The following is a 17,978-nucleotide window of genomic DNA, read 5'->3' on the forward strand; positions in this document are numbered from 1 at the left end:
CAAAACTATCTGATATTACAGAAAATAAGTTGTTTGTAATGTAGTACATCTTGTTGACCAAATTCATGCTAATGTTTGGTTTTTTAGCTAGTGTCCAATTGACTCCCATACACTCATTGAAGGATAGCTTTCCTTGTCCCAGAATCTCCCAGAATGCGCCGCGTTGTCCATTGAAGATGCATGGGAAACATACACAATGGGCTTTAATGCGGTTCAAATGGAGTTTCCCCATCTCCTCCAAAGAATCTCTGAAAAAGCTCTCATTGTAGGTTGCCATAAAGTGTTTCTTTACACAAAGTGGTGACATTATGAACAGCATATTACAGGATTTCACTGCAGTTTGAGCTTGTGAAATGTGCCGTTTCAGATTTACTTTGAGACAGGTTAATTCATTCAGCCCTTCTTGTTTATTAGTGTGCTGGTGGTGCTTCAGCACAAACTTCTGCATTCTTATCCACTGCCATAGCTGGGCAAATCTTTTAAGATGCACCAAAGAAGGTAAACTGTGTGTTTTTGTATTAACTTTTGTATTTATAGAGGATATAGTTGCTTTTTGGTGGTTATGTAAACCACAACTAAAATGTTCTTTAAATAATTTACATTTTTATATTTAGTTATGAAATCATAATGTAGAGTACCTGTTAATCCTTTGGAGCACAATTTGTGAAGAAAAGTGTTGTTCATTCTACCTCTAAAAACATATATCTGCAGATACGATGAGAACTTGTTCTCAACTAGCCTACCTGGTTAAATAAAGGTGAAATAAATCTAATATATCATTATCGTTGACTTTTGCCTCCCTAGAATCGGTATTTGACCCAAACATCCCATATTGGTCGGGCTTTTAGCATAACAGTTCTTGGGATTTCTTTAAGCTAATTATTGTGTAAAGTTATAGCTCTTCTGATGCTGATCGTGTGGAAGAAGTTTTGTTTAATGTACATCTGACAACTTCCCCACCCTAGCCTACTGTTACTAATGTGTAAAATGACAAGATACCTTCCACTGTAAACCAACTTAGTCTTTATCTTACGTCTTTTGAATACTTTTTTATACTTCTAGGAGAACACAAGGGGTTCTCTCAGCCAGACTTTGTTTGCGCTCTCAACTGTAAATAATTTTGCTTATCAATTAACCAATTGTTTTGTAAGGAAAGCCGGAATTCCTCATGGCTTCATGCTGTAGACCAGTGGTTCCCAAACGTTTTATAGTCCCGTACCCCTTAAAACATTCAACCTCCAGCTGCATACCCCCTCCAGCATCAGGGTCGGCGCACTCTCAAATGTTGTTTTTTGCCAACATTGTAAGCCTGACACACACACACTATACATTTTTAAACATGAGTGTGAGTTTTTGTCACATCTCGGGTCATGGGAAGTAAACAAAGAGCTCTTATAGGACCAGGGCACAAATAATAATGATCAATAATTTTGCTCTTTTATTTAGCCATTTTACATATAAAACCTTATTTGTTCATTAAAAATTGTGAATAACTCACCACAAGTTAATGAGAAGGGTGTGCTTGAAAGAATGCACATACCTCTGTAATGTTGTATTGGAGAGAATCTGTCTTAAATAATTTTCCACACAGTCCGTGCCTGTATTTAGTTTTCATGCTCGTAAGGGCCGAGAATCCACTCTCACATAGGTGCATGGTTGCAAAGGGTATCTGTGACTTAACAGCGCGATTTGCCAAGGCAATAAACTCTGAGCACAGCCCATTCCAGAGATCTGGCAGTGGCTTCTTTTTTAATTCCATTTTCACAGAACCGCTTGTTGCAATTTCGATGAGGCTCTCTGGTTCAGATATCTGTAAGTGGACTGGAGGCATGGCATGAAAGGGATAACGAATCCAGTTGTTTGTCGTACCTGCGTAATTACCAGTGTAATTGCGCTCCCAACTCATTCGGGTGCTTTCCTGTATCACATTTGACATTGTCAGTAAGCTTGAGTTTAGTTGCACACAAAAACATCATACAATGATGGAAAGACCAGTGTGTTGTCCTTGTTAATGCAGACAACTCCTTAATCATAGCCTCAATTTTGTACCGCACACTGAATATAGTTGCGGAGAGTCACTGTAATCCTAGATTGAGATCATTAAGGCGAGATAAAACATCACCCAGATAAGCCAGTCGTGTGAGAATCTCGTCATTATGCAATCGGTAAAACAAGTGAAAATTATGGTCAGTAAAGAACTTTAAGCTTGTCTCTCAATTTAAAAAAAGAAACTTGTCAATACTTTGCCACTTGATAACCAGCACACTTCTTTCTGTATGTTGTAAAAGCGTTACATGGTCACTGCCCATATCATTACATAGTGTAGGAAATACACGAGTTCAGGGGCCTTGCTTTAACAAAGTTAACCATTTTCACTGTAGAGTCCAAAACGTCTTTCAAGCTGTCAGGCATTCCCTTGGCAGCAAGAGCCTCTCGGTGGATGCTGCAGTGTACCCAAGTGGCGTGCAAGCAGTTGCTCCAGACGTGTGGTACCACTCCACTATGTCTCCCTGTCAAGGCTTTTGCTCTATCAGTACAGATACCAACACATCTTGACCACCAACGTCCATTTGATGTCACAAAGCTGTCCAGTACTTTAAAAGTATCCTCTCCTGTTGTCCTGGTTTCCAGTGGTTTGCAGAAGAGGATGTCTTCCTTAATTGACCCCCCATAAACATAACGGACATATACCAGGTCTGCCAGGCCCGCCACGTCTGTTGACTCATCCAACTGTAACGCATATATTTCACTGGCTTATGCGATTGTTTCAGAACATCTGAAGCATTGTGAAACAGTGTTGTTTGATGAAGGCATTGTCTGTATTAGAGGTCGACCGATTAATCGGAATGGGCGATTTAATTAGGGCCGATTTCAACTTTTCATAACAATCAGAAATCGGTATTTTTGGGCGCCGATTTCCGATTTTATTTTTTTATACCTTTTATTTAACTAGGCAAGTCAGTTAAGAACACATGCTTATTTTCAATGACTGCCTAGGAACGGTGGGTTAACTGCCTTGTTCAGGGGTTCCAATCTTGCAACCGCACAGTTAACTAGTCCAACGCTCTAACTATTGCACTCCTCGAGTAATCTGCCTGTTACGCGAATGCAGTAGAAGCCAAGGTAAATTGCTAGCTAGCATTAAACTTATCTTTAGAAAAAACAATCAACCATAATCACTAGTTATAACTACTAATCCAGTTTAGCAGGCAATATTAACCAGGTGAAATTGTGTCATTTCTCTTGCATTCATTGCATGCAGAGTCAGGGTATATGCAACAGTTTGGGCTGCCTGGCTCATTGCGAACTCATTTGCCAGAATTTTACATAATTATGACGTACATTGAAGGTTGTGCAATGTAACAAGAATATTTAGACTTAGGGATGCCACCCGTTAGATAAAATACCGAACGGTTCCGTTTTTCACTGAAATAATAAATGTTTTGTTTTTCGAAATGGTAGTTTCTGGATTCGATCATATTAATGACCAAATAATCGTATTTCTGTGTGTTATTATGTTATAATTAAGTCTAATTTGATAGAGCAGTATGACTGAGCAGCAGCAGGCCCGTAATCATTCATTCAGACAGCACTATCATGCGTTTTGCCAGCAGCTCTTCGCAAGCATAGCGCTGTTTATGACTTCAAGCCTACCAGCCTAATGGCTGGTGAAACCAATGTGAAATGGCTAGCTAGTTAGCTGGGTGTGCGCTAATATTGATTCAAACGTCACTCGCTTTAAGATTTGGTGTAGTTATTCCCCTTGCGCTGCAAGGGCTGCGGCTTTTGTGGAGCGATGAGTAACGATGCTTTGAGTGTGGCTGTTGTCGATGTGTTCCTGGTTCGAGCCCAGGAAAGGGCGAGGAGGGGGACGGAAGCTATACTGTTACACTGGCAATACTATAGTGCCTATAAGAACATCCAATAGTCAAAGGTATATGAAATACAAATGGTATAGAGAGAAATAGTCCTATAAATACTATATTAACTACAACCTAAAACCTCTTACCTTAGAATATTGAAGTCTCATGTTAAAAATAACCAACTTTCATATGTTCTCATGTTCTGAGCAAGGAACTTAAACGTTAGCTTTTTTACATTGCACATATTTTTACATGGCACATATTACGTTCTTCTCCAACACTTTGTTTTTGCATTATTTAAACCAAATTGAACATGTTTCATTATTTACTTGAGGCTAAATTGATTTTATTTGTTTTATATGAAGTTAAAATAAGTGTTCATTCAGTATTGTTGTAATTGTCATTATTACAAATAAAATATATATTTTAAAAATTGGCCGATTTTAATCGGTATCGGCTTTTTTGGTCCTCCCATAATCTGTATCGGCGTTGAAAAATCATAATCGGTCAACCTCTAGTCTGTATAGTTTTTTTGGGGTCCTTTTCCCCCAGCATTGTCCCAGCCACATCCGCGGCATCAGGAAGAATTAAGTCATCCACGATAGAATCGGGCTTGCCTGTCCTAGCCACTCGGTAGCTCACCATATAAGACGCTTTAGTTAATGGTATCTGTTGCTTTTATACATGTCTTACTACTCAAAAGTCATCTTTATTCCTGCTCCAAAAACTCCCGTGGCTTATTTTTCTAATTGTCATGTTTTGCTTCTAAATGTCTGTGCAAAAAGTGATGGTTTCCTGCAAGAGAGTAAAGGTTAAGTGATTGGATGTTAATTATTTGACTAGGCTACCTGTATTTGACATTGTGTTGTTATTTTGCTGAACACTAGATGGTTTGTTATTTTTGGCAGTGAAACGAGGCTACTCAGGCAAGGAAAAAAAACTCTCCCAAATGTATAGCCCCGTTAGAAAATATGAAAGTGCTGTTTGAAAATGTGAAGGGAAAAAAATGTCAAAGAATCACATTTATTTGGCGTACCCCAGTTCGGGAATACCTGCTCTATGCTATAGTTCTTTTGTCACATAAACTAAAATTAGGCAAACTATTAGAATTTTAGCAATAGTTATAGTAGAGCGATTTCTGGGTAGTGCATCTTTAAAGTGCATCAGCTCAATCATAAAAGCGATCATTGCATTAGACTACAGTTTTAGTGAAGACTGAAATGTTAGCTATTCCTGCCCTCTATTAATGTTTGTTACTGCAGGCCTACATCACTGAAATGATGCATTTATAGGGCATAGCTGGCTTTGTGGTTATTACTTTGTACAGTTTTAGCTAATCAGTGAAAGAATGCACCTAGGGCTTGAAAGCTAAAAGTTGGCCTACAGTGACAATCACAGTGTACTGTAAAACTAATTTTGGTTGAATGTACTAAGAACAAACCTTGGCCACCCAAGACTCTTAATTGGTCCCACACACCAGTAAGATTTGTAAAATGTTTGCTTGCAGAGAGTACTTAGCGCCTGTGAACAATGTCAACAGACTTTGTTAAAATACTCCATTCCAGTAGCATTGCATTCTTACGTTTAGTTTGGCGATGCGAGTCCCTGTGTATTTTGCTTTGTAGGTATCCAATGTTGGATAACTAGCTACCTGTGCTAGTGTTGCTATTGTTGTAAAAAAGCTGTTGTTTATTCTAGACAGATGACCACAGCTAGATAACTAGCTAGCAAGATGACGAAGAAACTATTAAATTCACTCTACATAATCCCATACTGCCAGTGGCTGCCCATAGCCAATTATTTAGCTGGCTAGATAACCTTAGCTAAACCTTTAGAATGTAATTCGCTAATTTTTTTCCTCTTTGTTGTCACTCCTGTCGGTTTTCCCACTTGGAGGTTTGTGCTCTCTGACTCAAAGTCAAGTTGTCGGCCACTGAGGAGCATTGCAATTTTACAAGTAGCAATGGCAGATTCGTCGGTACCAGTTCAGTACGCAGCTCGTGCATCTTTTGTTCTAGCAAGAGAAGAAACGGCCTCCTACTGTGATAAGTACCTATTGGCAGACAGATTCTCTTAATGATTTAAACCTCAGCTGCCAAAGAGTAACCATGTCCTTGTTCAAGGCTAAACCATAATTTCCATTGCCCTTTCCTCGTTATCTTCAGAACTTGCCTTGCCTGTGAACTACTACTAGTCTAGTGACTGCCTGACCACCTGTATTCACTGTTGAGGCTTCCTTTGTCTCCACTGAGTGGCTCTTCCATGTTGGGTTGACGAGAGGCCCTTTTGTTTGCCTCTGCTTGCCACTTCCTTGCTGTGCCAACAGATGCTGTTTGTCTTGTTTACGAGGATGTGGGGGTGGTTTTAGAAATTAGATGTCAATGACAGTCTGTTCCCAGTGCGATTTTCCCCGATGCTCGAGCACTCTTAAGTTTGCTTGTTCACAGAATGTCACATTCAGATGCTTTGGTGTCATGCCTGTGCATCATAATGGAAGTGGCTAGTGGAAAGAGTGAGCAAATTGGTTGTAAAAGGTCAGACAAATGGTTAAGCTTAAAGTTCTTTGTCTATGACATGTTATGGAAATGTCAACCAGTCAAGTATGCCTGTGTCTCGTTGCACTTGTGTGTGATTTTAGTTTTTTTCCATGTTTTAATTAGCAACTTTCTCAGTGTTAAGCTAAACTTTTTTTCTACTTAAATAGATTTGAGGAGAAATTTAACACAATCAAATTGGTATAAGCGCAAATAAACATCATTGTATTACTTCCAGCTTTTTTTCATTTGCAAAGATTTCTCTAGATGTTAAAGCAGACCTGTTGAAATCCACGCCTCGTTTAGTGACTCACAGGCCAGTTGAGGTAGAATTTGTACAAGTCTTATGTTTGAATAGGAGACTCCCTGGGCCAAAGCAGGCACTCCAGAACATTTATAGAATACTCAACTATTCACTTTAATCTCAATGTAAACGCATGAATTCATGATAAAACCAGCTAACACCCTACAGATATAGATGTTGCTTTCAGATTAACCTTCATCTATAAAGCTTGCTGACTTAAAAGACAAAGGAAACTATCTTTTGTTATTTATTTCATTAGTCTATTGTCGGTGTAGTTCCAAAATGTTTAGCACGTCAGCAGTTTAAGATTTAACTTTAAGATATAATATCCCTTTTAAAATACAGAAACGCAGCCAACCAAATGCATCAAAAGGCTGTATTTTGAAAGTTGCAGATCTTGAAAACTTGATTGCTGACATGTCAAACATTTCCGGACTATATCAACAATGGGCTAATGTAACAAATACCAAAATATCATTTTGGGGTGGAATTTTCCTTTAACAGAGGTCCCACAAAAGTCAAAGTTCATTGTCATGGTCACTGCAACAACATACACAATCACTCACTGGAGAGGAAATGAACTGATTCATTTAAATCCTCTATCTTTCCAAGCCCTTCTGTAGTTGAGACATCTATATGTTTCAGTAAGTTACATGGCTTCACCTATATTTGCACACGCCACAATGGTCCCTGTATAGATGTTTTATTTTCTTTGCAGATCTGTTTAGAGAGCACATTTTTTGTTAAACAAACAATTGTACCCCCTGTCGCCATGTTGAAAGATCATTTCATTTCTTTACACAAAATAAATGACGTCTCCCCATACCATTTCTCCTAGCGCATATAGTCTGGTGTTCATCCCCCTTCAAGTCCTAGCCTGCCCAGACATGCCAAATAGGTTTTGAAAAGACCCTCTAGTATTACTGGAGGACACTGGAGAGCTTTAGAAATCTTTTTTTTTTTTTGTCTTGGTTTAAACAGACAATGCATCTGGAAAAGGCTTGTTGTAAAGCAGTCTTTAGTGACTGATTAGCTTTTTGGGGTCATTGAGCAACAGCTTAATATTTATCCATGTGTTGTGCAAGAGATTTTTTGTTTTCTCTTTATTAACTGCGTAGTTGGAACAGTTATGGTCGCTTGTATTGTTCACCGTGAACTATGCGCTCATCTTTTGGCTAAAGTATCAAAATTCTCATGTTTCTTTTCTGTTCTTCAGGCAAGGCTTTCGACATCACTTACGTGCGACTCAAGTTCCACACCAGCCGCCCAGAGAGCTTCGCCATCTACAAGCGCACAAGTGAGGATGGACCATGGACGCCTTACCAGTACTACAGTGGCTCCTGTGAGAAGACCTACCAGAAGACCAACAGGGGCTTCATCCGCACCGGACAGGACGAACAACAGGCACTGTGCACAGACGAGTTCAGCGACATCTCACCCCTGACTGGAGGAAACGTCGCCTTCTCCACCCTTGAAGGCCGGCCCAGTGCTTACAACTTTGACAACAGCCCAGTTCTTCAGGTAAAGAACAACATCTGCTGTTTTATAGTATTCTAGAGACCTTGACATAGGAACATTGTGTGATGCTTTTGTTCCAGCTATGATCCCAGACTTGTGTGTCCCTGGGTGGCTGTTTTATTTAGCTTTATTTTTCCAAGGTTGTCTGCAGGCACAGAGTATGTAGTGCATCATATATAGGTAGTGTTGAGGCAATCAATGATGTGGACAGAGTAATGATAAGTTAGCCCCTATACTTGAGATATTTTGGCCTGGACATTTGCTGTTGGCAGGTGTGCCCAATGGAAGGGAGTAGCACACTAGTCCAGTTAGGAAAGTGTGAGAGCCTGACCAGTGCCAAGTGCTGCAAACTGTTGCTAGGTGACGCCCCCAGATTTCCCACTACAGTACTGATTGAGTTTGGCTCTTAGAGGCACAGCTGGAGATGTTTGTTGCGCATTGCTTTTAGTAAGTGAGAATTTGTGTGTGTGCTTCCAGACAAAGCACAATGATACTACTAGCCTGTAGGGCTGGAGAATTGCCAGGGACCTCACAATACAATATTGCAGTTTGATGTTTGAAACATATTGCTCATAGTGCTGAAAACATGTTGGCTCACGTAAAAGAAAAAAAGATGGAGAACAATCAATTGGATAAAAAAATGTGTTTGAGTTTTTGCACAGGTACAGCCGACTAGCGCTAGCTAATGCTACCTAGCAAAAACAACAAAACGCTAAAACGTTTTCTTTTTTTAAATCAAAATGTTGATATTGTCAAAAATAATATTACAATATGTAACTATCTGTTTGTTTTCCTCCCATCACTACTAACCTAGATCAGATTTTTAACCCAAATGACTAACATTTATAGACTAACCGTTTATAGCCTTAACCTACTACTTACTTACTATATTAATGTAAGAAAGTTGTCTTTATATATATATATATAAAGGGTTTATCTTGATGAGTGCTTTGTTAATTAAAAGTAGTCCGCTGATGCCTGGTAATTTCAGATACATTTTAAGGTTATGATTCTTGTTTTTACAAAAACTAGTCAGCTCATGACTCATGGTACGTATTTATCTGCTATTGGTTGTTCATGCTTTTTTGCGCCTGTGTAGAATGCCCTGGCTTTCAAATGTAATGCTCTATCTCTAGCAAATGAACAAATTTAGCTCTGGCGCCATATACTTCCCAATTGGACTTTCTCATGTGACATATAGCAGCTATATATACCAAAGCCCAAGACTCTTTTTGGAATGGATACCTTTGAGGTGCCATGGGGCTACGTTGCAGGGATAGTTGTATTTGTTAAGTGGAGTCTATGTAATATTTGAATGATTGTTTAAGATTCCTAAGGATATGGAATATTTTTCGTACAACAACAATCTACCAAAACATTTTAATATTGGGCTAACTCTGTACACAGAAAATATAGCCTTCAGGTAAGATAATGAACAGGAAGAAAACGTAACATAATTCATCCAGCTATACAGTGCATTTGGAGAGTATTTAGACAGCTTGACTTGTTCCACATTTAGTTACTTTAACAGCCTTATTCTAAAATGTATTAAGTAGTCTACACACAATACCCCATAATGACAAAGCAAGCACAGGTTTTTAGACAATTTAGCAAATGTATAAAAAATAGTGATTACAGCCTTGAGTCTTATTGGGTATGACGCTACAAGCTTGGCCTGTATTTTGGGGAGTTTCTCCCATTCTTCTCTGCAGATCCTCTCATGCTCTGTCAGGTTGGATGGGGAGCGTCACTGCACGACTATTTTCAAGCCCGATCTTTGGCTGGGCCACTCAAGGGCATGTGTTATCTTGGCTGTGTGCATAGGGTCGTGTCCTGTTGAAAGGTGAACCTTCGCTCCAGTCTGAGGTACTGAGCACTCGGGAGCGGGTTTTCAAAAAGGATCTCGCTATACTTTGCTCCGTTCATTTGATGTTATTTTAATGGGGAAAAACTGTGCCTTTATTTTAAAAAACAAGGACATTTTGAAGTGACCCAAAACATTTGAACGATGGTGTGTAAGCGGATGGCGCGATAGTGCCAGAGAAGTCAAAGGGGTAGATGAGCAGAGCCTTTGGCCCCGTGCCTGAGACAGACGGAACTTGCTCTGACTCATGGCTGCCCTATGGATGTGTCAGACTGTTCTAGTAGAGTTAGGCTATAAGTGGCAAAACATTGGAGCTGTTGACAGCAAAAACTCAAGCCTGATATATGTTTTGAGTTAGTCTACTGGTAGTAGTTAGGCTACAACTAATTCTGCAGAATGTTTGTTGGCAAATAATTTTGCCTGAGCAAGCGATATGATGCACACACTGGACTTGGCTGCATTTACAACTCCTGTTCAAAAATAATTAAAACATTGTATTAAAATGTTGAACGTAAAACAGGCTATTTAAACCTGCATGTGTGGAAAAGAACAGAATCTTAATGTTACTCTTCCGTTGTTTACTCCAGATTTGTCGTCCTCTGCTGTAATTCTAAACAAGCAAACAAAATCTTCTCATTCCAGAACCAGTCGGATTCCATGAGAATGTCTGAGGTTTGGTTTAGATTAGTGTGGCTGTATTTATTTTTCTTCTAAATGGCTGCAATAGGACCAGGGATAGGGCTTAGTCTCTCGTTTAAAATGTCAACCTTACACCTGAAAATAAATCATTTTACGCCAAACAAACCTATCGTGCAGTTCACATTAAAATCTCCATTCCTCTCTCCCGTTTCTCCTCCGTCAAGAGAAGTTGTAAGTTAATAACTCTCCATACATATTTAGCAGGCAAGGCCTGGCAGATGTTTGTCGAGTCTGACCTGGCTGCATTTTAACACTGTGTCCTTTTTGTCTTTTTTTTTTCAGGAATGGGTGACAGCCACAGATATCAAAGTGACCCTGAACAGGCTCAACACATTCGGAGATGAAGTTTTCAATGATCCCAAGGTCCTGAAATCCTACTACTACGCTATCTCAGACTTTGCAGTGGGAGGAAGGTGAGAGTGGTTGCCTCGGCATTATGCTATCTCTATCTTGCAACAGCTTTTGGCAGCTTCCACTTTTTCCATTTTATTTTACCAATACCATTGAGTATAGCAATTTCACACACACAAATGTATTTTTTATGAATAATTCATTGTACAAGTTTTTATTTTATTTGGAATTAGAAATTAGAGCATAAAAAGAAAAAATGGCAACAAATAATGTGTTCCTATAAAATTCCTTTAAAGGATGAGGCCCTGTCTGTTAGCCACACAGCGTGTCTTCTTTAGTGCAGATTCACACACAAAATGTCTAATCCACGATCGTTATCAAACCTCAAGTGCTCACAATGGATGTTTTTGTCTGGGTGATGTTAGCTAAATCAATCATCTAAAGTAGCATAGTCTGATGACTTTTGATCAAGTTCATATCTGGCCCCATTTTTACTTTTGTGTGGGTTCATTCTCAGTGGCTCAACCAAGAATCCCCCAAAACTATCCCTCCCTAGTTTTGAACTGAAAAGCCAGAAGAGAAGAGGGGATTCTGACACGTGTTAAACTTACCCCTTGCCGCTGCAGTGTCTTTTCACCTTAATCTGTTTTGAAATATAGAGCAGATTTTCATTACACAGCCACGTTGTTGGCATTCCAGCCTGGTTGTGCTGGATTATAGTCCACGGACGCCGGAATGGGGCGGGCCCCGACATGACGACAGAGTTGAGTCCAAAGACCAGGCCAGTCCAAGCTCTGGTGTAGTAGGCCTACTCTACCTGGTCTACTCACTGGTCAGCCATGTCAGCACATCTACCAGCGAGCCTATATATTCTGAGTGGTAACTGGATCTAACTCATAGTACAGGTATTACAAAATGGAAAAGACAGTGAGGGAGGTTTGCTTTTTTTTTTTTTTTATAGATAAACAGCCTTTTCTGTTTAATAGGCCTCTAATGCTATAGTGTCTTCCTTCCTGTTGTCAATTTTTCCACACTTCGCTGCCAAGGAAAACTTGAAACAATACCCAAAGATTGCTGCCATGCAAGTCTTCTCTTGTTCGGAAGGGCTCTTTCGAGGTGTCTCAGGTGGAGAATGTTCAGCCCTTCAGCATTGGGCAAACCCAATGGAGTTATCAGTCTAAATAAAACTCTCCCAGTGCTGAAATTGATTTGGCTAAAGGTGTAATAGGAATGTATTTGTTGATGGATCATTAAGTCAAATTATTTTGAAGTGTTTTTGTGATTCCTAACAACACATACTTTGAGTTATGACTTTCAAACGAACAAGATGTAGGCTACAAATAGTGGTGTGTTAGATGGAGTCCACGTTGACGTCCAAGTTTCTGCTATCGGTCAAATGTAGATAGATGAACACCTATTTGTAGATGACTGTAAATATAATCATGCTACTATCATGTGATAACAGGTCACCCACTTAAAAAGCTTGCATACAAAGGTGACTGATATGATTGCGATGAAAATCAATGCAGTTGATATACCATATGGTTGGAGTGTTAGACTGTTTAAGCAAGTAATTAAGTCTGTTAGGTTAATAAATAACTGAGTCCCATTTGATATTTACAGTCAGGTCCTCTAAGACCAGTGCAAAAGACCACTGGTCAGAGACCATATTCATAAAGCTTCTCAGAGTAGAAGTGCTGATCTAGGATCAGTTTTGCCGTTTACATCATAATGAATAAGATGACATAGACAGCGGGAACTTGATCCTCCTCAGAGAGGCTTTGTGAATATGGCCCAGATGTTTGAATTGTGCATTGTAACTCTCACGATGACAGACTCCACTGTTCTCTGCTGTTCCAGGTGTAAGTGCAATGGCCATGCGAGTGAGTGTGCGAAAAATAACGGTTTCGGCAAGCCGGTTTGCAACTGCAAGCACAACACGGAGGGCGATGACTGCAATGTGTGCAAGCCGTTCTACAACGACCGTCCCTGGAGGAGAGCTACAGCCAATAACCCTAACGAGTGTCTGCGTAAGTCCCCTGCCACCCCAAATCGTACCCTATTCCCTATATAGTGCACCACTTTTGACCAGAGCTCTGGACCCTAGTCAGGGGCCCTGGTCAAAAGTAGTGCACTACATGGGGACTAGGATACTATTTGGGACACAACCCAAGAGATGAGTATCTGCGTAAATCCCATAGCAAGAGATCCTTCCTGTTTCTAGGCAGGCCAGGCAGACATTCATATCATACTGCAAATGCATAACTAATCAGGTTCAGAACAGTCCACACCACACTTCTCACACCCACTTCCACACCCACCTCAATCTGCTTCAGGCCACATAATCTGCCATTTAGGGGAAAGTACGCCTGATATGTGCCAAATGAAATGCCCCACCCTTTAATGCAGGGAAGATTCAGTATGATATTGAATTTCCATATGTGTTTCTACCACCACCTCTCACATATACTTTGAACCGATCATACATTGTCCCTAAAACGTTATGGGATAAACTGATGGCTTGTTTACCAAAGCCTGGTATGTAAAATGTGCTTTTCCCACTCTGAAATCCGTCAGTTTAAATTCTACTGCTTCCTCCCTAATATACACATATATTGATCTCACGCACACAAAAACGAATGGCTACTTTTTCTGGTGGTCCCAGCGTGCAACTGTAATGGCAAGAGTGCAGAGTGCTACTTCGACCCTGAGCTCTACCGTGCCACCGGCCACGGAGGACACTGCCGCAACTGTGCCGACTACACAGGCGGGCCCAACTGTGAGCGCTGCCTGGACAACTACTACAGAGACACATCTGGCACCCGCTGCCTGCCCTGCAGCTGCAACCCAGTAGGTAAGTGTCTGGAGTCTATACCAATAAATCCTTATGTGCATCCAAAATGGCACTCTATTCCCTACATAGTGTACTACTTTTGACCAGAGGGCTATAGGCCCTGGTCAAAAGTTGTGCACTACATAGGGAATAGGGTGCCATTTGGGATGCAGATGTACTGTTTCTATTGGGGTTAAAGGATAAGTCCAGTATGAAGCCAGGCTTTGTTGTGAAGGGGCTGCCCTTGGTGCTGTTTTATGGGATTCAGCGACTAAGTCTTAATTAGGGCTGGGAATTGCAAGGGACCTCACAATATGATACTTGGGTGCCGATACAATATGTGTTGCGATTTGATACTGACATTTTATTGTAATTTGATGTTCCAAACATATTGCTCCATTTACTGTATGTCTGCTGCAGAGAGACAAAAGAGAGGGTGATCATTTTTGATCAGTAATGGAAATAAAAGACCTGGAGAACATGTTGACTCACTATTTAAAAAGAAGCTATAGGATGAAAAATAACAGCGTTTTCATACATCCTCTGCTCTGTAACCTCATATGCTACCCTTATTGTGCAATGTGTAACCTAATGAAAACCACTGCAGAACGCATGTGACATCGATACTGCTTTAGCTGCCAATACGGGTTATTAGAACAAGACTGTCCGCATGTGGAGTGAATTACCTGTGCTCTTAACATGATTGTCTGCATGTGTGTTAGAGGTCAACCAATTAATTGGCATGGCCGATTATCTTATAAAAAAAACTATCAGTCTTCACATAATCACTAGTTAACTACACATTGTTTATGATATTACTAGGTTAACTAGCTTGTCCTGCGTTGCATATAATCGATGCGGTGCCTGTTAATTTATCATTGAATCACAGCCTACTTCAACTTTGCCAAACTGGTGATTTAACAAAAGCGCATTTGCAAAAAGGCACATTAATTTCACAAATGTACCGAACCATAAACATCAATGCCTTTCTTAAAATCAGTACACAGAAGTATATTATTTTAAACCTGCATATTTAGTTAAAATAAATGCATGTTAGCTGGTAATATTAACTAGGGAAATTGTCACTTCTCTTGCGTTCAGTGCAAGCAGAGTCAGGGTATATGCAACAGTTTGGGCCGCCTGGCTCATTGCAAACTGTGTTTTCTTCCTAAGAAAGAAATTAATTAGACAGAGTCTTACATAATTATCACTTAACATTGAAGGTTGTGCTTTGTAACAGCAATATTTAGACTTAGGGTTGCCGCTCGTTCGACAAAATACGTAAGGGTTCTGTATTTCATTGAATTAATAAACATTTTGTTTTCGAAATGATAGTTTCAGGATTTGACCATAATAATGACCTAAGGCTCGTATTTCTGTGTTATTATACACTGCTCAAAAAAATAAAGGGAACACTAAAATAACACATCCTAGATCTGAATGAATGAAATATTCTTATTAGATCATTTTTTCTTTACATAGTTGAATGTGCTGACAACAAAATCACACAAAAATGATCAATGGTAATCAAATTTATCAACCCATGGAGGTCTGGATTTGGAGTCACACTCAAAATTAAAGTGGACAACCACACTACAGGCTGATCCAACTTTGATGTAATGTCCTTAAAACAAGTCAAAATGAGGCTCAGTAGTGTGTGTGGCCTCCACGTGCCTGTATGACCTCCCGACAACGTCTGGGCATGCTCCTAATGAGGTGGCGGATGGTCTCCTGAGGGATCTCCTCCCAGACCTGGACTAAAGCATCCGCCAACTCCTGGACAGTGTGGTGGATGGAGCGAGACATGATGTCCCAGATGTGCTCAATTGGATTCAGGTCTGGGGAATGGGCGGGCCAGTCCATAGCATCAATGCCTTCCTCTTGCAGGAACTGCTGGCACACTCCAGCCACATGAGGTCTAGCATTGTCTTGCATTAGGAGGAACCCAGGGCCAAACGCACCAGCATATGGTCTCACAAGGGGTCTGATTATCTCATCTCGGAACCTAATGGCAGTCAGGCTACCTCTGGCGAGCACATGGAGAGCTGTGCGGCCCCCCAAAGAAATGCCAACCCACACCATGACTGACCCACCGCCAAACCGCCCTCCATGTGCTCGCCAGAGGTAGCCTGACTGCCATTAGGTACTGAGATAAGATGCTCAAACCGCCCTCCATGCCAAAATTCATTCAGATCTAGGATGTGTTATTTTAGTGTTCCCTTCATTTTTTTTGAGCAGTGTACAGTGCCTTGCGAAAGTATTCGCCCCCCTTGAACTTTGCGACCTTTTGCCACATTTCAGGCTTCAAACATAAAGATATAAAACTGTATTTTTTTGTGAAGAATCAACAACAAGTGGGACACAATCATGAAGTGGAACGACATTTATTGGATATTTCAAACTTTTTTAACAAATCAAAAACTGAAAAATTGGGCGTGCAAAATTATTCAGCCCCTTTACTTTCAGTGCAGCAAACTCTCTCCAGAAGTTCAGTGAGGATCTCTGAATGATCCAATGTTGACCTAAATGACTAATGATGATAAATACAATCCACCTGTGTGTAATCAAGTCTCCGTATCACTGTGATAGTCTCAGAGGTCCGTCAAAAGCGCAGAGAGCATCATGAAGAACAAGGAACACACCAGGCAGGTCCGAGATACTGTTGTGAAGAAGTTTAAAGCCGGATTTGGATACAAAAAGATTTCCCAAGCTTTAAACATCCCAATGAGCACTGTGCAAGCAATAATACTGAAATGGAAGGAGTATCAGACCACTGCAAATCTACCAAGACCTGGCCGTCCCTCTAAACTTTCAGCTCATACAAGAAGAAGACTGATCAGAGATGCAGCCAAGAGGCCCATGATCACTCTGGATGAACTGCAGAGATCTACAGCTGAGGTGGGAGACTCTGTCCATAGGACAACAATCAGTCGTATATTGCACAAATCTGGCCTTTATGGAAGAGTGGCAAGAAGAAAGCCATTTCTTAAAGATATCCATAAAAAGTGTTTAAAGTTTGCCACAAGCCACCTGGGAGACACACCAAACATGTGGAAGAAGGTGCTCTGTTCAGATGAAACCAAAATATAACTTTTTGTCAACAATGCAAAACGTTATGTTTTTCGTAAAAGCAACACAGCTGAACACACCATCCCCACTGTTAAACATGGTGGTGGCAGCATCATGGTTTGGGCCTGCTTTTCTTCAGCAGGGACAGGGAAGATGGTTAAAATTGATGGGAAGATGGATGGAGCCAAATACAGGACCATTCTGGAAGAAAACCTGATGGAGTCTGCAAAAGACCTGAGACTGGGACAGAGATTTGTCTTCCAACAAGACAATGATCCAAAACATAAAGCAAAATCTACAATGGAATGGTTCAAAAATTAACATATCCAGGTGTTAGAATGGCCAAGTCAAAGTCCAGACCTGAATCCAATCGAGAATCTGTGGAAAGAACTGAAAACTGCTGTTCACAAATGCTCTCCATCCAACCTCACTGAGCTCGAGCTGTTTTGCAAGGAGGAATGGGAAAAAATTTCAGTCTCTCGATGTGCAAAACTGATAGAGACATACCCCAAGCGACTTACAGCTGTAATCGCAGCAAAAGGTGGCGCTACAAAGTATTAACTTAAGGGGGCTGAATAATTTTGCACGCCCAATTTTTCCGTTTTTGATTTGTTAAAAAAGTTTGAAATATCCAATAAATGTCGTTCCGCTTCATGATTGTGTCCCACTTGTTGTTGATTCTTCACAAAAAAATACAGTTTTATATCTTTATGTTTGAAGCCTGAAATGTGGCAAAAGGTCGCAAAGTCCAAGGGGGCCGAATACTTTCGCAAGGCACTGTATTATGTTAAGTTAAAATAAGAGGGTTCATTGTTCATTCAGTATTGTTGTAATTGTCATTATTACAAATCTATATAAAAATCGGCCAATTTAATCGGTACCGGCTTTTTTTTGGTCTTCCAATAATCGGTATCGGCGTTGAAAAATCCTAATTGGTCGATCT

The 17,978-nt window shown here is 40.3% G+C and overlaps 1 protein-coding gene across 1 annotated transcript in view; it reads left to right on the top strand.

Annotated features, from left to right (window-relative positions):
* lamc1 (laminin, gamma 1) overlaps nt 1-17,978 on the top strand; it is an 80,995-nt gene that overhangs the window by 41,881 nt on the left and 21,136 nt on the right. The window contains exons 2-5 of the mRNA XM_021589534.2: nt 7,918-8,222; nt 11,065-11,195; nt 12,994-13,163; nt 13,799-13,987. Coding sequence (XP_021445209.2) covers nt 7,918-8,222; nt 11,065-11,195; nt 12,994-13,163; nt 13,799-13,987 — 795 coding nt within the window. The remainder of the gene's footprint in view (nt 1-7,917; nt 8,223-11,064; nt 11,196-12,993; nt 13,164-13,798; nt 13,988-17,978) is intronic.

This window comes from Oncorhynchus mykiss, chromosome 28, assembly GCF_013265735.2.
Source record: "Oncorhynchus mykiss isolate Arlee chromosome 28, USDA_OmykA_1.1, whole genome shotgun sequence".
In the NCBI taxonomy this organism is placed as follows: Eukaryota; Metazoa; Chordata; class Actinopteri; order Salmoniformes; family Salmonidae; genus Oncorhynchus; species Oncorhynchus mykiss.